At 33.3% G+C, this 22,307-nt stretch overlaps 1 protein-coding gene across 1 annotated transcript in view; it reads right to left on the reverse strand.

The window, feature by feature from the left end:
- The window catches only part of LOC148274128 (uncharacterized), a 91,791-nt gene that overhangs the window by 60,458 nt on the left and 9,026 nt on the right, over positions 1-22,307 (reverse strand). The window contains exons 4-12 of the mRNA XM_088237586.1: positions 15,512-15,654; positions 14,076-14,203; positions 11,859-12,050; positions 9,626-9,822; positions 8,449-8,778; positions 5,514-5,766; positions 3,878-4,060; positions 2,850-3,091; positions 1,205-1,418 (exon numbers count right to left, since the gene is read on the reverse strand). Coding sequence (XP_088093712.1) covers positions 1,205-1,418; positions 2,850-3,091; positions 3,878-4,060; positions 5,514-5,766; positions 8,449-8,778; positions 9,626-9,822; positions 11,859-12,050; positions 14,076-14,203; positions 15,512-15,654 — 1,882 coding nt within the window. The remainder of the gene's footprint in view (positions 1-1,204; positions 1,419-2,849; positions 3,092-3,877; positions 4,061-5,513; positions 5,767-8,448; positions 8,779-9,625; positions 9,823-11,858; positions 12,051-14,075; positions 14,204-15,511; positions 15,655-22,307) is intronic.

The raw sequence follows: 22,307 nt of genomic DNA on the forward strand, positions 1-22,307 counted from the left end.
GATAACCATAGAACTAACTATGGTTTTCATTCCCCTATGTCCAGTATTCTCAGGTTTGCCAACAAACATACCAGTATTGATCTCTTTGATAACAAGTTGTCTTCTTTCAAACGATCACTGAATCAAATTCAATTATAAACACCTCCCTCCCGCTTCCACTCCCACAAAGTCTACTATATACCATTGAGTCTTTCTACTTTTTTTATAATAATTTTCTATGTATAAATATGTCCTTAAAAATGCCCATTGGGCGTATATATAAATAAATAAAATATAATTTATTATGTCAATAGAGAAACTTAATGTATTAAAATAAAAATACTGCTACAGTTAGTTTAAACATAAATTAGAAACTAAGAAAAAAATAGGATTTGGAGATAATATGACAATTTCACACAACACTCTAAATGTCTTGAAAAGATTGTTAAAGTTTCCTAGTACATACATAATAGTTATACAATGAAATTGCTTAGCTCTTAAAAGACTGTGATAGATAATTATTTTACGTCCGATAATGTAACATTGCAATATTTGAGTTTGTCCAAATGTTCGTAGACAAAAGACTGGATTTCACCCCCTCCGGAGTCATTAAGATTAACAAATTACAACAGGGGGTTAAGATTTAAAAAATTACAACAGGAGATTAACAAATTAATGTAACATTGTGTTACCACAAGCAAAAAATGGAATATTCTAAAGTTCAGACATTTAAAAAAAAAAGTGTTTTTATGGATTATTTCCTTAAATTCCTTATAATTTCTGATTTACTTATTTGGTAATACTAACATAATATCGACTGACATTCAATACATTTTTGAAAATAGCATTCTTAAATAAAGTGCACCCCTGTTGGTGAGAAGAGCAGAGTTTGACATTTGCAAAAAGAATTATATATTTGAAAACTAATTATTTTAAGTTTTGGAATTCAACTGTGTACCTGGGTACCTACTTACAAATGAAAAGTTACACCATCTTTTTTACGTTTATCGGAACAGAACACATTAATCTGATTAAGTAAAAGAAAAGTTTAATTTAAACTTAACTTAAAAACTTAACTTGAACATAATTCCATTAATTTTATTCCATATATGAGTTACTCAAATCTAGCGAGCTATCAAAGCTTTGTCGGGTTCAGCTAGTTTATTATAAAAAAGGAACTATCGATTGATTTACACTGAAAAAATACTTGAAAGGGGTATCGTACCTTATCCTTGTCATTTAGTGTTGCCAACACAAGTTCACAAAGGCTGATAAAGTACTGTTGGACATCCTTCATCAGCTGTTGAGGTATGGAGTCCAACTGTTGGGAAAGGGCAGATAGGGCGGCGCTGAGCTGAGCAATTACGGGAGATATGTATGTGTCCAAGATTCGGTTCTCAGAAATCACTTCACGGGCTAGAGCCGTGTGGACCGTTACTCTGAAACAATAAAATTGATTTCAATACATAAAATGGAAATGTGTAGATACTGTAGACTGAGAATTCCCTTTCATTCGCTAATTATGATTCCCTTTCCATACCTAATGATGCCTAAGACACTGCATTGGTGCACCAACCACAGCGTATCTTCATCACTTTTGTAACATGAAGGTAAGATGGCACCAAAGTGTAAGATAGATAAAAAAGAACATGTACATAACAAACTACAATTTAAGGCGTACATATTATAACAAGAAAAAAATACATTAAAGACTTTTGTCAAAGTAGTAGGAGAATCCTGCTCTGGAAAACCCCTTCGGATACATGGAACAGATCAACATCCAGAGCGATGTTGTTCAGCGTAGCGGTAGCCCTTCCAACAGGCAGGGTGGTCCTGTATATCAGAATATAAAACAATCTATGCTGACGCTGTCTTAGGTAATAATCAGAAACATACAAACCAATGCTCCTCATAATCTCAGAATTATCGACCATGCCGCGCAACAACCGATAAAAATGTGTAGTCAAATACACATTCCTTCTAGTCTCTAAGCTGTTGTCGCCGAGCATACCCTGGAGAAACTCAGTCGAGTAGAGCCAAGGATAATGCCCGCACTCTCATGTAGAGATATCTCAGAAACTTCTTTTGGATTTTCTCTATCATAAGAGAGTACTTCAGTTCATGTGGCCCCCAAATCATCGAGCCACTCTCGAGTCTACTTCGTGCCAAGGAGCTGTAAAGAGATTGTAACAGGCGAGAGATACGCTACATTTTGTGAACCACTGCAGTGTCCTATGCATCGTCCGCCTCACGGTCTAGTGGTCAGCGCTTTTACGTACCATGCAAGAGGTCTTTGGTTCAATTCTCGACATGGTTGACATGAAATATTTATTTGAAAAGGCGTTATTAAACTAGAATATTTCATAACGTACGACTGATCAACTTACCTACTAAAGACAAATAAATATACAATATGGTTAGTGTACCATAAGCCTATGCACCACAAAGTGCGGTAAGGGAATGATGATGCATCATCATCATATCCCTCTCTTCACGCAGTGGTGCATAGGGCACTGCATTGGTACACAGAATGCGGGGTATAATGATCATATGTTACTAGAAGGAAAGGTGATCAGCTTACTCTTCTGGTGTCAGTCTGGGAACAATTAATATTGCAGTGTAAAACATTTTCGGCGGCCTCAGGAGCCTTTGTAACCTTATTTTGTGGAAGACATCGTATTTATTGTTTACCATTATTTTATTGCCCTTGTTTGTCATTGCCACATAGTTTCAGGTTCTTTTAGTTCAGTTTCTTGTACTCTTGTAATTAGCTTAGGCCGTATATTTAATAAGTCAATAAAAGTAAATAAATGATAAAGATGATTGATAAATAAATATCCTTTGGATTTAAAAATCTTTTGTTGACTTACAGTATTGTGTTGGAAGCATTGAGCTTGGTCTGCACAACTGCCTTGATCTCCTTGAAATTGCTGATATTGAAGACCCTGTCCCAATCTCTGACCGTGTCTTCAGGTTCCCCGTCCACCACTTCATCTTTTACATAATTGACCAAGGAGCTGATGTTTCGTATAACATCTCCAACCGTCACAAACTGGGACCGAACACTCTGGCCTAGAGTTTCGGCCACAACGAGGGATGCTACTTCATTTATCTGCAAGAAAAATAACACAAAATTATATGTCATCACTCTATCTTTGCATACAGATCTCGTTTCTCATCCACGCGCGTCGATTAATCCGACTTTTAACATGTCCATCTTCAAGTATTTGTTGGATTTGGTCATGCCATGTCTTTCTCAGTCTTCCTCTATTTCTGCATCCATCAACATTCGCATTGTAAATATTCTTAGCCGTTCTTTTGCTGTCCATTCGCTCTATATGTCCAAACCAGCGCAGAGCTCCTTTCTTGATTTTATCGATAATGCTTATCTCAGCCTTACATAATGTACGGATCTCAACATTTGTGCATCTATCGTACATAGTTTTACCACACATTAGCCTGAGAGATCGCATTTCGACAGCATATATATAATGTTTTAAAATTAAAGGCCCCACTCTTACCCAGAACTATTTGTCGAGGCTTTTCTTTTCTTACTTCAGTTTCAAACAATCGTTATGTTTTTTTTATTCTAATCAATATTATAATGTGATCATTAGAGACCGTATTATATGAAATTGCAAATTTTGGCTATTTTTATAGGTTTTAGCATATTTAACAGAAAACCAAGGGGGCATATTTGCGCTATTTTTACAGATCTTAATCGCTGCAGCCGACCTAAACAATGAAATGCACGGGTCTGGATTGAACTCTGTTTTGGCAGAGATATTTGTTTGGACCCCGCCGCACCACATGATTTGGAGAGCAATCTACCACATAATACAATCACACTTTACTCTGACTACATGTAGTTGTTTCGAGTATTCTCGGAATAACTCACAGTTTTGCTGGCATTGTGGACTCCGAAGCTATCGATGACGTCGATGGCGAATGCCTTCCACGCATTGTTACACACGTGAGGGCGGATTCCCTGCGCTTCCTTGCGGGAGACTCGCAGGAAGGTCTGGATACGGTTCACATCACAGAACAGCTGGCCGGGACGGAACACCTTACCCGTGAAGGCCTGCAAACAATAATATTTTATTTTCTTTTATTTAGGAAACATACAGTACAGTTACATAGTTTTATTTTACACAGTTAGACTTAACTCTAATGGACCAGTGAAGTTTCCATATTATAAAGAAATTATATGTTAGGTTATTAATGAAAGTACAAAAAAGAGAAGGAAAAAAAAACGTAAATTTGTTTAAAAATTGAAATTAAAGTAAAAAAAGTTATTTTAAAGTTTGTAGTTTGTAGTTAGTATTTACAAATGGAAATAATATTAAAAATGAAGAAAATTTGTAAAAGTAATTAAAAGTTAAGAATTAAAATAAAGAATGAAAAACATGCTCAGATGTAGAAATAAAATAAAATTGTAATAAAAATTTTAAAGAGGAAAAACATAAATATACACGTACATATTTTAAGGGATTCAAAGAAACCATATAATATACATGTTCTATACAACTTATAGACACGTAATGATAGGAATTAAAAATATTTGTGGGTTGGAATAAATTATAAACATATCAAGATGAACGGCTTAAGCAACACCTTTGTGCATTGATTTAATTTTGTATCCAAGAAAGAAGTACCGTCAAGCTGGAACAGTCTGTTTTAAAAGAGAAATAATTCAGTTTCAGTACTGAAGTACTACCTTTTTTAGCTAAAAATAGTATATTTTTACCTAATATACTCGTAGTTAGAAATAGATATATAAGTAGAGCCCTCAGAGATACCTAGAGATTCCATTTTGTTAATCAACACTAGGACAGAGGAATGTAAATGTCCTTGTTCCTTAAGTTTATAACTCCTACTTTAAAGACACAACAGGAAATTACAATTTAAGCCTCTCTTCTTCTAATAATTTATATATAAACTAAGTCGCAAATATAAATGTCAATAATTTATTTTCCAGATAAACTTTTTATTTGTTTATTGTAATTTTTCTTAATTTAACTAACTACTACAGTCTTAATATTTTTTGCTCTACATCTTTTTACTATTTTTTATCCTATTTTCCACTTACTCGTAATTTTTTATTTTATAAGTCTCTATTTTTTAAATTTATAAATACATCTACACCATAGATTTTATAATATATTCTAGATTTAATATACCCACGCACAGGCCATGCTTATGTGGGATTTTGTTTTAGTAAATATAGTGATAAGTATATATCATGAAAAAATGTAAACAAAAAAATTGTAAATAAAAAAAATAAAAAAAAACCTAACAAGGAGATTCACAGATCCTGCAATATAGAGGACATTGTGAGATGGAGTAGGATGAGAAGACGATTCTGAACAGACCACGTTGAGGATGGACCCAGCGAGGATTCCTAAGATCGTGATGCACGAGACTCAGAGGGTCGACCACCAAAGAGATGGAGTGAAAGTTGGACACATGACAATGATTGATATCCTGTCTGAACAGATCGCTAGATCTATAGAAAGCGGGAAATAAAAATTTACCTGTATCCTATCCGCATCCGAGAACCCATCGATAACTCTGGCCACAGTTTGCGGGCCCAGTTTCCCGATGAGCTGCACGGCTTGAGGATGCCTCCGACAAGTCTCCAGCAAGATCTCCTCCATGTGCAGGTGCAGCTTGGTGGACTGGAGTCCACCCGCCACGAGCTTGTTAAGGAGAGTGAGGTAGAAGAACATATCGTAGCGAGTCTTTTCAGGGAGCGTGTCCATTACAAACTGGGATATTGAGGTTAGGCTGAAAATTAAATGGATATTGGCTAAGAGTTTATTTTAACAAACTTCTCTATAGGAAGACCTACCATATGGGTCGATGCTCATATCGGCTGTCGAATAACATTAAAATTTTTCTAAAAACATACTGTATAAATTAAATATTTAAAACCAAAATATTCAGATCTAAATTTGTTGCAAGGATACGTTGCGATCGGTGTACGTGGATGTTTTGAGTATGTCCAAATGTTTGCAGACCGACTTGATTTCCTCCCTAGGGAGTTATTCAGATCTAAATTTGTTGCAACAGAGGGAAAACATTTATGAGGAGGGAATATAGAAGTCTAGGCATTTAAAAGACTTATGACCTGTCCTTGGCTGGTTTAAGTGGCCACTTTACACACTGTGTAACATTCACCATTCTGCCTATGTTTAAACATCCACATTATTCATATTTAAAAAAAAACCTTAATTCCGTAAAATAAGAAACAAGAAAATAGGTTTTTTTTTAAATATATCAGGTAATTTTTTATTAAAGGCATCATTTAACATAGAATTTATGGAAAAATAACACGAAAATTGTGTGGATTAAATTAAGTCCTGATTAAACATGGGTTTTATATCTAGCAAATGGGGTCATAATTATATAAATAGTAATGTAGTACTGAAATTTGCCCTCTTTTTGTGTTGCACTTTTTTTTTATTCATAAATAGTGTTAACCAATTGCGGTGCCTACTTGTGGGGTTTTCAATTTTTAGTTAGGTGTGAATAAAGAACTTTTAAATAAGAGTCAGATGCCTAGATATATAGAACTCCGGGTTTAGTGGAAGCTATAATCTGGAATAAAGCCTAAGGTATAAGGTGTGTTTTCTTTAAAAAAAAACATAAAACTCCCAGTAGATATATACCATAGCACAATTCAAAATTATTAAGTATCTTGGCCTTGAAATAGATTAGAACTTAAGATGGGGCAGGCCCTCATATTAATAACACGGCTAATAAACTTATGAGTTAATGTATTTCTTTAAGGCCATTAGAAACTTCATAAGAAAAAATTATAATAAAAAATATACTATGCACTATGCACTATCTCATTTAGAATATGGATTAATAGGATGGGGATCCGCTGCAGCTACGCATCTTAAACGAATTATTCAAGTACAAAAAGGCATCATAAAAGTTATTCTTACGGTAACAACCCATATCAACAAAGCCTTTGATGTGCCTGAGATATTTTTATTTATTTATATTTTAATAAACATAAATGGCAAATCTGCCTTTTACTAACATTTAGAATATTAACATATTTGGCTTAATATTTTTTTTATTTTTTAAAACATGAATTTCCTTATACCCAAGATTTATAAAACAAAAAAAATTAAACCAAAAATTATACAAGATTTATATTTTAAAAATTAACCTAAAAATCATACAGCATATTCAGTAGAAAGTTTAAATAATAAAACATTCTACAGTAAAACAACAAGAAAATCATAAGTACTGTTTCACACAGCTAGGCAAAGTGAACAAAAAACTGTTTCAATAAATATATTATGAAATGCATGAATAAATAAATATAATTACCATTCACCATCTTTGAAAAAGTTCAAAAGGTTTATTCTGTAGGAACAATACCCTACACTAAATATATCAGATACGTGTGAATAACTATTGCCGAGTTCATGAAGTCTATTTAATACGGCATTACAAGTATACACTGTCCGTGAATTGTTGCTACAAAACGGTGGCACCTGTCTGGTCATTCTTCCAGATATGCCTAATATATGCTGGAATTATTCTGCTAGACAGATTTGGAGATGGACATTATCATCCCCCTGCTCAGAGACATGAATATTTAACAAGGGCAAGAAATAATACCACTGTCAATATTCCTCCCTTTACCACAACATTTGATGAAGTGCAAGGATTATTTTTCTTCCAAATTGTTTAATATGCTTCCACATAATATTAGGTCAACTGATAACAAACAATATTTCAAAAGAGAAATCAAAATCTGGGTGGTGAAAATTTTTATAGAAAAAATAATAAAAACATTTAAATGACATGTGAAATACGTAAAAAAAAAATAACACTGTAAATTTCTCTTCAGAACAAGTTTCCCTGATGAGGACTCTTAGTAGAAATTACTTTTGTATGTAAAATATTTTATATGCAAAAAACAAACAAACCATCATGTCGTTTCTCCGTAGGGGTAGACAGATATGATAGAACGCCATATCACTCTGTATTTGCATACAGATCTCGCTTCCTCTACATTCATACATTTTCTCATGCATGCACGCCGATTATTCCTACTCTTGACATGTCCATCTTTAAGTATTTGATGGACTTGATCGTGCCATGTCTTTCTCGGTCTTCCTCGTTTTCTGCATCCATCAACATTCGCATTGTAGATTCTTTAAGCCGTTCTTTCGATGTCCATTCGCTCTACATATCCAAACCACGCAACACCCCTTCCTCTATTTTGTCGATAATGCAAGTCTCAGTCTAACATAGTTCACAGATCTCGACATTTCGACAGCATTTAACCTACTTTCTTCATGATTTTTCCAATTCCATACTTCGCTCCCATACATTAGAGTTGGCACTAGAACTCCATTGTGAACTGGAGTGTTATTTAGTAAATGAAAAATAGAAAGAAATAATAAAAATAGCATGCGATAATAAATACTTTTTTTTACTTACATGCTTCTAGGGTCAGATGTTCCCAGGGTTCCGTCTTGTAAAACGGACCTAACAGTTGAAGTAAAAAGCTCCACTTTATTTGACAGCTTAATAAATCTGTTGGATAGATTCTCATCCCCCTTTTCCGTCCCCAGCAATACCTTCACAGAGTTTCCGATGGTTTGAATATTAGATCTACCATTACTAGGGTTCGGGCTGTGGACTCTCCTGTCCAGTAAATTTTGAAAACTTGACAATGTCGAAGAAAGAATGTCGACAGCGTTGCAGATCTTTTTATACACATCAGAGTTTTTGAAAATTGGCTCGAAAAGATTCAGCAACCGGTAGACACTAAAAATTTACAAACAATGTATTGAAACAAGAATTTTTAACAAATGTAAAGCTCTATTTTAACATTGGATTAAATAGACCATAGAATTTTTAAAAAATGTAACACATAACTTTATGTCCATAAATATAATTAAACATAAATGGAGATATTTTTGACAGATGAACCACTTTGAATTTTACACACTGTGCAACATTCACCATTCTACCTAATACAAGCAGGCCTACTTTCGCATTATTTAATACTTCATGAAAGGCGACATCTATTGACTTTTGATGAAGTTTTTATAGCAATATTATTTTATTTATGTGATCAACTATTCATATTCTTTTGAACTACATATATTCTCTTCCATTAGGTATGCTTGAAAGAATAATAATTTATATATTTTTCAATATATTTAACTTCTTAAAATCTGGCTCCAACGCAGTTGAAATAATGTTTTAATTATGAATTTTATATCTTTGGGAAGAATCACTAACATTTTTTTAAGGAGTTGGATATGGAATCTAGTCATTGAAGAATATTTAAACTTCAACATGAATTATTTAGTTAAGCAAAAATGTATTTTGTCAATAGTTTGAAGAACTAGTGGGCATTCCAGCCTGTTTTACAAATGAACGATCTATCAACAGAGGTGGGGCTTTCTGGAATCTGAAATGAGATGACACGAGCTGCAATTGTGGAGCAGTGCAGGATGATCCTCATCTGCTGCGATGCCTACACATGTGGATGATTTGAGAATGGCAAATGACAAAGCAATATCCGCCGCTGCATACTGGACTGACAAGGACCCGTTAAGTAAGTACAAACAAACAATAAAAATAAAAAAAAGTTCTAAAGCCTTACATGTCCAAGTCTACGTAGGAGAAGTTAGAAAATTGAACATTTCTCGTGATGGAGACTATTTGAGGCAGCCACTTGTGAAGTTGAAGTTCCTTCGGCATATAGTTCTCCAGGCTTGTTAGTCGGAAGATTGCATCCAGCATGTCTCCCAAATTGGTAATAGAATCACTCCCTGTTAACTTGTTTAGCACTTCGCCTGCCTGGAAACATACAATTTAATTTATTAGTAAGATTTCCAGTAGAAGCCCATTTTTACTTCCGCACATGATATGGCCCAAATTTGCGAGTTTTCTCTGTTTTATTGAGAACAGTAGTTCTTTTTCGGCACTGGCTCATTTGAGCACCTCCACGTTGATCACTAAGTCTGTCCACGGGATTCTCAGCATTCTCCGGTGAAGCCACATTTCTAAAGACTAATCGGTTCGTGGAGTTCACCTTGAGAGTCCATGTTTCAACCCCGTAGAGAAGTATAGCACTTGACAATCCTGTCTCAGTTTTAAATTAAGACTATCACTGCAAGAAGAACGATTTCATGCTATTGAATGCTAATAGTTCTATCTCTATTCTGCATCAAACTTCCCTATCTGGGTCCAGATCAGAAATGATTTGTCTGCCGAGGTATTTAAATTTAGTCACTCTCTCAATTGTTTGACCATTCAGTCGCAATACAGCATTATCGTGAGGGTTTCGGTTAAACACAACTAATCACGATGGGGAAGATCGAGGGAAAGCGCGGAGTTGGAAGGCGACAGATGTCCTGGCTGAGAAACATCCGCAACTGGACGGAAGTGCGCGGGGTTGGGGCCCTGTTCCAGTTGCCACAGGACCGGAATGCCTACTCTGGAGTGATCGCCAACGTCAGGACGACCAGATATGGCACAGAAAGAAGAAGTAAGAGTACAACTTATTTAACCGACTGTAATTTTATAATCGACATTTAAGTCAGAGAATGGACACGGCAGCCTCCTTTAACAAGCGTCTCGAGAGTGCGGTGGTTGACCTGGCTTGGACACAAGCTTTGGATGCACACATCACAACTTTCTTACTTATTGGAATATTTCACTTCTGATTGGACCGTAGTTGATGGTTTAAAGTAAATCTTATTTGACTAACATATTGGGACATTTTTGTTGCCGACTGTTTTTTATAGACACAATATCTCCTTCTACCATATAATTACTTCAGTTACACGTCGGCTATACCCAACATTTTATTACTAATGTCTTTTGGACTAATGATTATAGTCTACATTTCCTAAAAAAGAGATTTGATTTTGTAGACTATAGTTGGCATAACCGCGAACGTGTTAACCCGAGTAGCCTTTTATTCACACCTGGGGGCTCCCGCCATCCTGGAAGGCCATCGATAATAATTTTTAGGGTGCCTTCAGGGAACTTAGTGCAGGAGCGATAGCATCTACTGGATGCATCTAATGATGTCCACATGCTTCACTTAGGAGCGGATGTAGAAAAAAAAACAGAGAGAGAAGAACAAAACTTAATTACATACCAAACAACAACAAAAAAAAATATTTTGACACAAAACTTATTTTTAATATTCATATAGAGGCTATTTTATCAAAATTATATAAAATTCTGGGCTTCCTAATAAAAGTGTGTAAACCATTAAAAACTCCAAGCCCTGCTAAGGTACTGTATATCTCATTAAATATATCTTCTCTTCAAGGCTGTCGAAATAAATCTGACCTAGTCCTATTTAAAATTCTCAACTCACTCTTTGATGCGCCTGAACTACTGAGCTCAATAAAATTTAATATCCCAACTAGAAACCTCAGACAAAACTTACTCTTTCATACCGATAACCATAGAACTAACTATGGTTTTCATACCGATAACCATAGAACTAACTATGGTTTTCACACTGATAACCATAGAACTAACAGTTTTCATTCCCCTTTGCCCAGAATTCTTAGGTCTACCAACAAACATACCAGTCTTAATTTCTTTGATAGCAAGTTATTTTCTTTCAAACAATCACTGAATCAAATTCAATTATAAACTCCCGCCAAGTCTACTATGTACAATTGTGTCTTTCTACTTTCCTTTATAATAATTTTCTATGTATAAATATGTCCTTAAAAATGCCCATTGGGCGTATATTTAAATAAGTAAATAAATTAGTCAGTTGTCACTTAGAATATGTCTTCTACATCTGAAATCCTCAATACAATATTTAAATCAACTTTATTTCAAGTATTATTTCAAGCAGTACATACAATTTGAAGGTACTTCTGGAGATTGATCCCCATGACTAGCTGTTTCAAAATATTCTCCATTTCCTCGGGACTCAGCTCACAAATTTTCCGCAGAACTTCTTCGACATCTTCTTCACTCGTCGAGTTGAAAAACAACTTCAGTTTGTCAGAGTTACATGACAATTTTTGACTAGAGGATATTTCTTGTACTATCTGAAATTTGATCAGAATAAAAGTTCAAATGTCAATTGAATACAATTTCAAACTAAATCCATGAGAGTTGTAACTGCTTCATGATTAAGTATTTCATAAAATCACAGGTGCAGTTTAAATCACGTACTGGTAAATAAAAATCGTAAGTTCCTGCATTGATAGGAGTACAGTACTCTTGTTGAGTCAAAAAATTACAAAACCAATAACTTAATAAAAAATACTACTGTATGCAAAAGTTAAAATGTTCTAAAATCTTCTAAAATCATATGATTTTGCCCTTTCCAAACGCCGATTTTTCAAAATAGCTCGATTAAAAAATAAAGTAAATAAACAATAGATAAAAACAGTAGTTTTCTGGCGAATTTTTGGTAAGAAATTTTACTTTAAAGTTTGATATAACTAAAATATTTCAATTTATTTTAACAGAGAGGGAAAAGAAACATTTTTGAGAAGGGAATATATCATGCAGATACCAGATTGAGCAGTAAACTTATTAAAGAAAAAACTTTAATTTTTGGTTTTTAAAAAGATATACAAGCATTACAAATCACACAAATTTTGTGGAATTTTTATTATATTGCAGATTAAATTAAGCTGCCAACAATCATTAAAAAAATAGGATAAAATTGTTTACTTCAAACCCTTTTTTACTTAGAATTATGTTCTTTGTCTTTTTTTAGGAAGAATGTTTCGTTAACATATTACAACAGAGATGAAGAACATTTTAGAGAAGGTAATTTAGAAGTCTAGGCATCTACAGGGCTTATGACCTGTCATTGGCTGGTTTAAATGGCCACTTTACACACTGTGAACATTCACCATTCTACACATATTTGAACATCTATATTCCTTCAATTCTTTCATTTGTTGATGTTTGTGAAGTTAAAGAGCTGAAACATTTATTTATGCGGGTGAGATTCATCTAATTGAATTATTTCACCTACATACTACGCAACGCCTGAAAAATATTTTTTTTTCAATTTCTTTATTTCTTCATGAACCAGGTGGTTTATCAACAATGTTTTGAGTTTGTCCAAATTTTTGTAGACAAGGGTTGTAGATGCCTAGACTTCTATATTACCTTCTCTAAAATGTTCTTCATCTCTGTTGTAATGTGTTAATATAAACAGCTCCCCAGGGAGTTGAATCCACTCCTTATCTACAAAAATTTGGACTAACTCAAAATATTCCCTCTTAAAATGGTACAAAGATTATTATTTTATTTTTTTTATTTGGGAAAAAACAACAGTTTTTACATAAATTGTATACAGAAAATAAGAATATATATTAACAGTCGAAAATTGTGAAAACAGTAAATATAAATTTTCCACAGTGGTGTAAGCTATTGATTAAGTACATTATCGGTATCAAAATAAAAGCAATTTAACAATTAAGAAATGTTAGGCACGTAGAAGTTGCAAATAAAATGAAAATACATATATTTATATACAGTTATAAAAATAAAGTAAATAGAAATAATATAAATTTAAATTATAAGAAAAGAAAAAAGTTATATAAAAATAATGTAAAAGGTACAAAATATAATAATGAACATATGAGTTATTAAAACAATTTTAAAGAAACCCTCAACATTCAATACAGAAATTCTGTATAAATTATTTTAAGTTCATACAGAAGACACTATTTATAAAATAAATTCCATTATACAAATTTATAAAGAAGAAAAAATAAAAGAATTTGAGATGAATAAGTCACTCAGATACTAAATTAATATTAAAATCCACAAATTCCACACAAGTCATGGTCAAAATACTCAAAACATTGTTGAGAATGTTTTGGTTGTAAAAAATTGATTTCTACGGAATATTTTTACGAAAATTTTAATATTTATATTGACCATTCAATTGCATTAAAATTTTACAAAAACATACTATGGAAATTAAATATTTACAACCAAAATATTCTTCGTAAAAATAACAAAAAACATGATTTCATAAAAAAGGTTTGAAATAAATGGTGCCTATGTAAAGGAGAAAATAAATTATTTAACAAGTTTTTACTTACATTTTCAAACTTAACATCGCTATCAAGTAATGTGTCCAATGAGCTTCGGTTGACATTTAAATGCACCATCATGGTATCCTTCATATTTTCTGGATTAAGGAATAGGTCAGACACTTTTAATCCTTTTCCTAAAAAACAAATAAGTATTAATTATTCAAATCTAAATCATTACCTTTGTGGCCAAACATTAAAACAATTTTGGTTTTTATATTTTTTTTGTCAGCATTATTTTGAGTTTGTCCAAATTTTCGTAGACAAGGACTGGATTCAACTCCCTAGGAGGCTGTTAACAATAACATATTACAACAGAGATGAAAAACATTTTAGAGAAGGTAATATAGAGAGTATAAATAAAAGTTTCAGCTCTTTAACTTAAAAAACGTCAACAGATGAAAGAATTGAAGGAATATACACATAAAAAAATTTGGACAAACTCAAAATATTATTGATAAATCCACCTGGTCCATGAAGAAGTATAGAAATTAAAAAATTAAAAAATAAAAAAATAAAATTTTAGGCGTTGCCTAGTATGAAGGTGATATAATTCAATCAGCTGAATCTCACCCGCATAAATAAAGGTTTCAGCTCTTTAACTTCACAAACATCAACAGATGAAAGAATTGAAGGAATATAGACGTTTAAATATGGGCAGAATGGTGAATGTTACAGTGTGTAAAGTGGCCACTTCAACCAGCCAATGACAGGTCATAAGCCCTGTAGATGCCTAGACTTCTATGTTACCATCTCTAAAATGTTCTTCATCTCTGTTGTAGTAGGAATTCTTGGCGTGACGTGGAAGAGCAAAGTGACAAATGCAGATATACTAACCCGTACTCAGATGTCTTCGGCGATGGCGATCTTAAAAGAAAGACGCCTGCGATGGCTCGGTCATGTGAGTCGAATGAATGATGGCCGAATACCGAAAGATATTATGTATGGAGAGCTTTGTGATGCTAAACGATCCCACGATGGTCAGCGACTGCGATTTAATGATGTCTGTAAACGCGACTTGAAGACTTTTGCATTGACGCTGATCATTGGGAAGATCTCGCCAGAGATAGAGATGTGTGGAGAGGAGCCGTAAAGGAGGGCAAAATGGCACACGACGACCTCTGGCTGGAAAGTTTGAGGCTTAAAAGACTGCGAGGAAGGCAGCTACCTACTGGAGCCCCCCCCACAACCTGGAAGTGTGAGAAATGTGGCCGACTGTTCTGGTCCCGTACAGTCGCCGGAAAAGCTGTCCTTCCCAGTCTTGAAATCAAGTGTACATCACCATCGTCTTTCGAAGACGGACGGTTGACATTTAGAATATGTAAATATTAACAGCTCCCCGGGGAGTTGAATCCAGTCCTTGTCTACAAAAATTTGGACAAACTCTAAATATTGTTACTTGAAAGAGATTAGGAGTCTGGTTGGAGAAGTTTAGAAATACTCACGGACGATCTGATGAAGCTGCGGCAGGTCTATGGTCCGTGTGATGGTGGCCAGGAGTCTGCTGGCTCCCGGAAGGGACTGCACAACATCCTGGACATCCGTGTCAGCGAACACAGGAATGAACTGATCCTGATATTGCTTCAACCTGGCAAAAGAAATTACATGTTAACACAGAGAAGGATACAAGGACACAAAATATAATCATTAAGACTGTAGTCTGGTAGAGCGCACGCAAAATGAGGAAATCATACGATTTTGCTATTTTAAAACGAATGTTTTTTTGAAATCGCGCAATAATAAAACAACACAAATTAGATAAAAACAATAATTTTTAAGGTATGTCTGTTAAAAAATATACTTGAAAGTTTTACGTAACTAAAATATAATTACTTTTAGACCGACAGATTACGCCATTTTAAATTTAGACTAAACTTAGGTATCTGGGATCTCAATAAAGACTAAGTATTGAACTAAATTTTTTTGCAATAATTTGAAGATAATAAATTGAACATGAAAATGGTTGAAGCAAAATCTTAATTTTTTGTTTTTGAAAAGAATTACAAGCATTTTAAATCACATGCATTTTTGTGACATTTTCCTTTATTTCTACGTAAAATTATGCCTTTGGTAATATAGTTTTAAAAAATTCTCACATCTCACAACATCTTCGAGATTTGCACTGGTTAAAAAGCCCAGAGAGAATAAAATACAAGCTTTGCTGGACAGTATTCAAATCCCTTCATGAAATGGCTCCAAAATACCTATCGGACCTTTTTATTTGGGAAAATACATGTCAAAGAAAATGTACTCTTAGGTCAGCATTTGATTCAGGAAGAGGAAAGCTTGTCAAAATCCGGCGCTCCCCAAACACTAGATTTGGAGATCGTGCTTTTGCCGCCGCCGGCCCCTCTGCCTGGAACCAATTGCCTTCAAACTTACGAATCATCGACAGTCCCAGTCAGTTCAGATCCCAACTAAAATCCCACTTCTTTAAACTATCATACCCTCAATTTTAATCTGGAAATATAATATATGTATGATAGGTGCCCTAATGTCGAAATTAGAGCAGAATGCAAGGCTGAGTTAAGCATTATCGACAAAATTAAGAAAGGTCTTTTGCGATGGTTCGGTCATGTGGAGCGAATGAATGATGAAAGAACGGCTAAAAAGATTTATGATGCGAATGTGTCTGGTTGTAGAAGTCGAGGAAGGCCGAGAAAGACATGGCATGATCAAGTACAACAAATTCTTGAAAGTGGTCATGTGAAAAGTCGGAATAATCGACGTGCGTGCATGAGAAGATGTATGAATGTGAAGGAAGCAAAGGAAGTGTGCCAGGACAGAGTGGTGTGGCGTTCTATCCTCTCTGCCTACCCCCCGGGGAAATGGCGTGATGGTTAGTTAGTTAGTTAGTTAGTTAGTTAGTTTAGTTAGAATGTAAGTTTAGGTATACAATTGTAAAGCGCCCTTGAGGTGATTTTTTACAAAAATGGCGCTATATAAATCAGCCAAATATTATTATTATTATCGTGTTTACGTTTTTATTACCTTCATACCTGTTCTTATCGGTACCGGTATTAAAAAAACCATTCGTTTTAAAATAGCAAAATCGTATGATTTCCTCATTTTGCGTGCGTTTTACCAAACTACAGCCTTAAACTAATATATAACTTTCCCTACCTGACCCTTACAACTGAATTGTATGAAAAAACAGGCCCGGGAGGCTGATTGGAATCGGAAGATATGAAAGACATAACTTCATTATAGCTGGATTTTTATTTTATTTATTCATCTATTTAAAACATAATCAACATTACATATGTGGAGTTCATAGTCCACAATCGATGACACACATACGTGCTAAACAACTTTACCTGAAATTATAGTGCGAATTTATCTCGGAAAAAGTATTTGCCATTTTGTATGTGGCCAATGACAGGTCATAAGCCCTGAAAATGTCTAGACTTACATATTCCCTTCTTTAAGGTATTCTCCATCCCTGTTGTAATTTGTTAATCTTAATGATTCCCGAGGGGGTGAAATCCAGTATTTTGTCTACAAACATTTGGACAAACTCAAATATTGTAAATAAAAATGGTTAAAAACGAAGCGTTTTTACTTTTATTTGTGTAATGAAAAACCACGAAGTCGGTGTGATTCATATATACATTTTATTGCCCATATATTTTATTTTTATTTTTTTATTATCATATTATACTACATACACAAAATTATAATTTATTCAAAGTTGCTTTGACTATCTAACTAGGGTTATTTACCCCGTTCTAGACAGTAAAAAAATAAATAAAAACAGTAATCAATAAATAGAAACAAATATAAAGATAGTGGACAAAGTAAAAAATGGAGTAAAAACATGGTAAAATATGTAGTAAAAATGTAGTAAAAAATGAAGCAAAAACAAAGTAATAAATGTAGCATAAACATAATAAAAATGTAGTGTAAATGTAGTAAATGTAATAAAAATGTAACAACATTGAATTTATATATACATATATAAATATTTTATAACTCAGTAAAATGCGAAGTAAAAACAGAATACATAGTAAGAAACATATTTCAAGTCATAGTAAAAAAATAAATGAATAGCAAAAAGCATATTAAAAAAAACATAGCAAAATACCGAGTAGAAAGAGAAAAAAAAACATAATAAAAAATAAAGTAAAAAATGCATTCAAAAAAATGTGTAAGTAAACAAATATTTTTTTGATGATGAATTTAAAAATACTTGGTAAACAATTGAAATAAAAAAAATAAAAAAATAATAATAATATAAAAAACAGCAAAAACAAATTAGAAAGTCATGAGGATCTTAAAAATATTATTTTATAAATTAAAATTGCAAGTTTATACTTAATTTTGCATTACTTTGAAGCCAATAGCTAACTAACTGGTGACCGCCTGAGAGCATGCGAAATAAGATTAATTTCATTGAGTATTTACAACGCGTGCGTTAATAGTGCATGGCATAGATTATACTCTCAAATGCACGCACGTTACAACTTTTTCTTTCTAGTTCTTATTACGAGGAAGAGAAGAGCAGAATGTGTAGAGAGTTGGAGAATTCTAGCAGTGAGCGGGTATTGTGTTGTAAGTTGTAACAATTTTTGCTAATGGTGGCGACTGACACAGATCAGGCCAGAAGTTGCTAGCAGACCTCACATCCACTGCGGATATTTGCCATTTGATTATTGCGAAATTAAAAATAACTTGTCGTCGGTGTTACTTAATACTTTATCAAAATCAAATAAATAATTATTACACGACTATATTTGAATGTATTAGAGGCAAATTAAGAAATCTCAATTTTAGAAGTGTTGCTTAGATATTTGCGAAAAACTTTTTAAAAAGAACTGTGAGATTTCTAATTGAGGACCGTTTTCACAAAGTGAAATTTCTGCAATAATAAAAATAAAACTTTAACAAACCGATATACATGTGTTCTTTAAACCCTGTCACATCCGAAACCACGATGATCAGTATGGGCAAGAAGACATATTAGCATATTTGAAAAAATATTTAGAACGAAGAAAATTAAAAAAAATATTTAAAAAAAAACAAATGGTTGTTTACTTCTGCAGGGGTGAAGCGAGGGGGTGTATCAGACTGCCCCCTCCGCCCGCCTCGTTTCTCCCCTGCAGAAGTAAGCAACCATTTGTTTTTTTTTTAAATATTTTATTTTTTAAGATTTTAGTAGCTCTAAAAATTTATTTTAATGTGCCAATATGTCTTCTTGCTCATACTGATCATCGTGGTTTCGGATGTGACAGGGTTTTAAGAACACCCTGTATATGCGAAGATGCAACGGTTCAAATATCGTGAATTTTTACAAAACGAAATAACTACACTACAAAGAGTTTTCACAAAGCGAAAAGTTTTTTAAAATCGAAAAAAAATCACGAACAAAACTTGATTTCAGCCAAGAAAAAAGAAGTATAATGATAATACTAAAATCAGTTTATTTGTGCTATTATGTATGTAAAAAAAATATAGGAGGTAAAAACCTAAATGTGTAAATTTACATAGGTACTTAGATATGTCATTAAACACATAATTTTACAAAAAATCAGTTTAAAACGATTTCATGCAAAAGTAAACTTATTTAATTCCCAACATAAATCAATTTTCCATACATTCCTATCACAAAAATTTGTAATTATTCTTTTTTGGGAAAATTCGTGAATTAAGAACATTTTTATAAATAATTTTACTGATTCTACATTGTTGATTTTTAGTACATGTGTAAGGATTTTATACATCTATGTAATGTAATTTTTATTTTATTTAAAATCGCATTCATTTTATTTTAAACATGAAAAAACCTTCTCATGAAAATTTTACATTTTGTAGATATTTCGCTTTGTTAAAACAGTCTTCAATTATGCTTTACTAACTCAATGGAGAACGCTAAGTTTGACGTGTCAAGTAGTGTACTTGAAATCTCTTTTTGCAAGATTCAGAGACGGTTTTGAATTACGCTATTATTTATACAGGTAGGTTTTTATGTATAGTTTATTTTGGCACCAATAACAAATTTTCCGTTTTTGGTGGAGATTTCTAAATCTGCTTCTAATACCCTCAGTTGTCCGTATCCGAGCGGGAAAGCACTCCCTCCACATACCCGAAAACCGTTTCAAAGACTGAGGGGTCTTCCTATCCGTTTTGCTCACGCTAAATTTTTTTTTTTACAATAAACAAATTACAAATAGGTGCGAAGGTTTTCACGATCGCTGTTATCAGTATGTTTCTTTTTTGGGTGATACCGTGTGTGCTGGATTTGTTCCGACGTTTCGGCTACCATTGCAGGAGCCATCAGTGAGTGAAATTAGATGCGTTTTGCAAAAAAGTGTGAGAATTTAATTTAGTACCAACGAACTGGTGAGTTAGTATTTATAACCAATAAATCGTTATTTGTATCAAGAGATTATTTATTTTGTAAACGAATTTAAACTGTATTTATTAAATACATTTATATTTATTTGTAATATATATAGGATATGTTTTTAATACACATGTTAGATTGTTCATAGAATTTTGACACGGAACATAATCTTATATCTTCCATTATATTTGTGTTCATTTTACGCCGGTGTCTCTCGGAACGGAACCCCGGCGTAAAATGACGTTTATCTGTACTCGTAATATCTTTTAAATTAATTTTGGGGTAACATCAAATGTTAGGTACCTCAAAAATTGTCTTTAAAAATATTTAGAGATAAAATTATCATGTTAATAATAATACGAGTACATTATTATGACTCATTTTTAAATATTTCAAATAATTCAAATCGAAAATAATTATTATTATTACACGTGTAACGGTAAAAAAAGATGAACATATCATTTGAAATATTGAATTCAAGTATTAGACCTTCGGATTTAAACGTTTATTTGACTATCCGTTCTTGTAGATGAAGCGGGGATTAAATTACTGGGATAGCAATTTGCCCCGTATAAGCAGACAAAGTTTGTATTGGAAGAAATCATACAAAAAACTTAACCTTTCGCAGTATTTCGTTATTCGTGTGCGATAGATGGGCCCGATAAGCCGAAAGCCCAGTAGCTCAATCACAAATAACTGTCGACGTGCTTAAAAACTTGCTAAGCATTTGAGCGATCACAATGAACAATAATGAACATGCTTAAGTTATCGCAGTCGTAAGTCATCGCGTGTGTAATCTCTAAGTCACCGCTCGTGTCGGGTTTTTTTTTTGTTTTCCTCGTAAATAAATACAGTTCACTGGCGGAAAATCAGCGTTTATTATAAAAAAAAAAACTAAAAAAAGTGAAGATTAAATTACAAACCATTACTATGGCGACTGCTTTTCTTGACATTTGGCTTGCCAACCGCCGGCTAAATGCAATAAATAGCATGATAAATAATGAATAAATAAATAAAAATAGCAGTTTTGGAATATTTTCCATATTTACACCGGTGAAATTCAAATATGTGATTGCGCAGCAGGATTATACGTCGCGAAAAGTAAATATTTTGGCATTTAATATAAGGTGTTCGCGGATGTTCCATTGTGATCGCGAATACGATAAACAACCATGGTGAGAAATTTTTATCACGTCGCTTATTAGTACATCGATATATATTTGTGATTGAGCTACAGGTTTACATCAAAATGGAATAAATTATTTTATAAACGTATTATTTATGAAATTGATAAAATGTACTATTTGTTAAAAGCATCTTTCATAATTGGATCATTCTAGTTCTAGATGGATAGGTAGACAGACCCGCCTAGAAAAATGCACAATGCAATCAGATCAGCAGTGACATAGTTTGTGCAATACGCTCAACTGAACTCTGTACCTACCTAATGGTGATCCCATAACAGGTTACCTTTACATACAACTGGCTACTGGTGTCTGTGGGTTATGGTATAACTTATAAAGAGCCATTTTAGATTAAAACGAAAAACGGAAGAATAATTTCAGGTATGCTTTTTTAGTAAAAGACATTTTTTTATACAGGTGTTCTTTAAACCCTGTCACATCCGAAACCACGATGATCAGTATAGGCAAGAAGACATATTAGCGTATTTAAAAAATATTTAGAACGAACAAATTTTTTTAAAAGAAAATATTTAAATAAAACAAACGGTTCCGTACTTCTGCAGGGGAGAAGCGAGGGGGGCGTCGCCACGCGGTTGAAGGTATAACAGACTCCCCCCTCCTTGTGTTTTAAAATATTTTATTTTTGTAAATTTTATTCTTTCTTAAAAAATATTTTAATGTGCCAATATGTCTTTTTCCTCATACTGATCATCG

The sequence above is a fragment of the Micrasema longulum genome, unplaced genomic scaffold (genome assembly GCF_059751315.1).
Source record: "Micrasema longulum isolate JH-2025_06_02 unplaced genomic scaffold, ASM5975131v1 h1tg001747l, whole genome shotgun sequence".
Lineage (NCBI taxonomy): Eukaryota > Metazoa > Arthropoda > Insecta > Trichoptera > Brachycentridae > Micrasema > Micrasema longulum.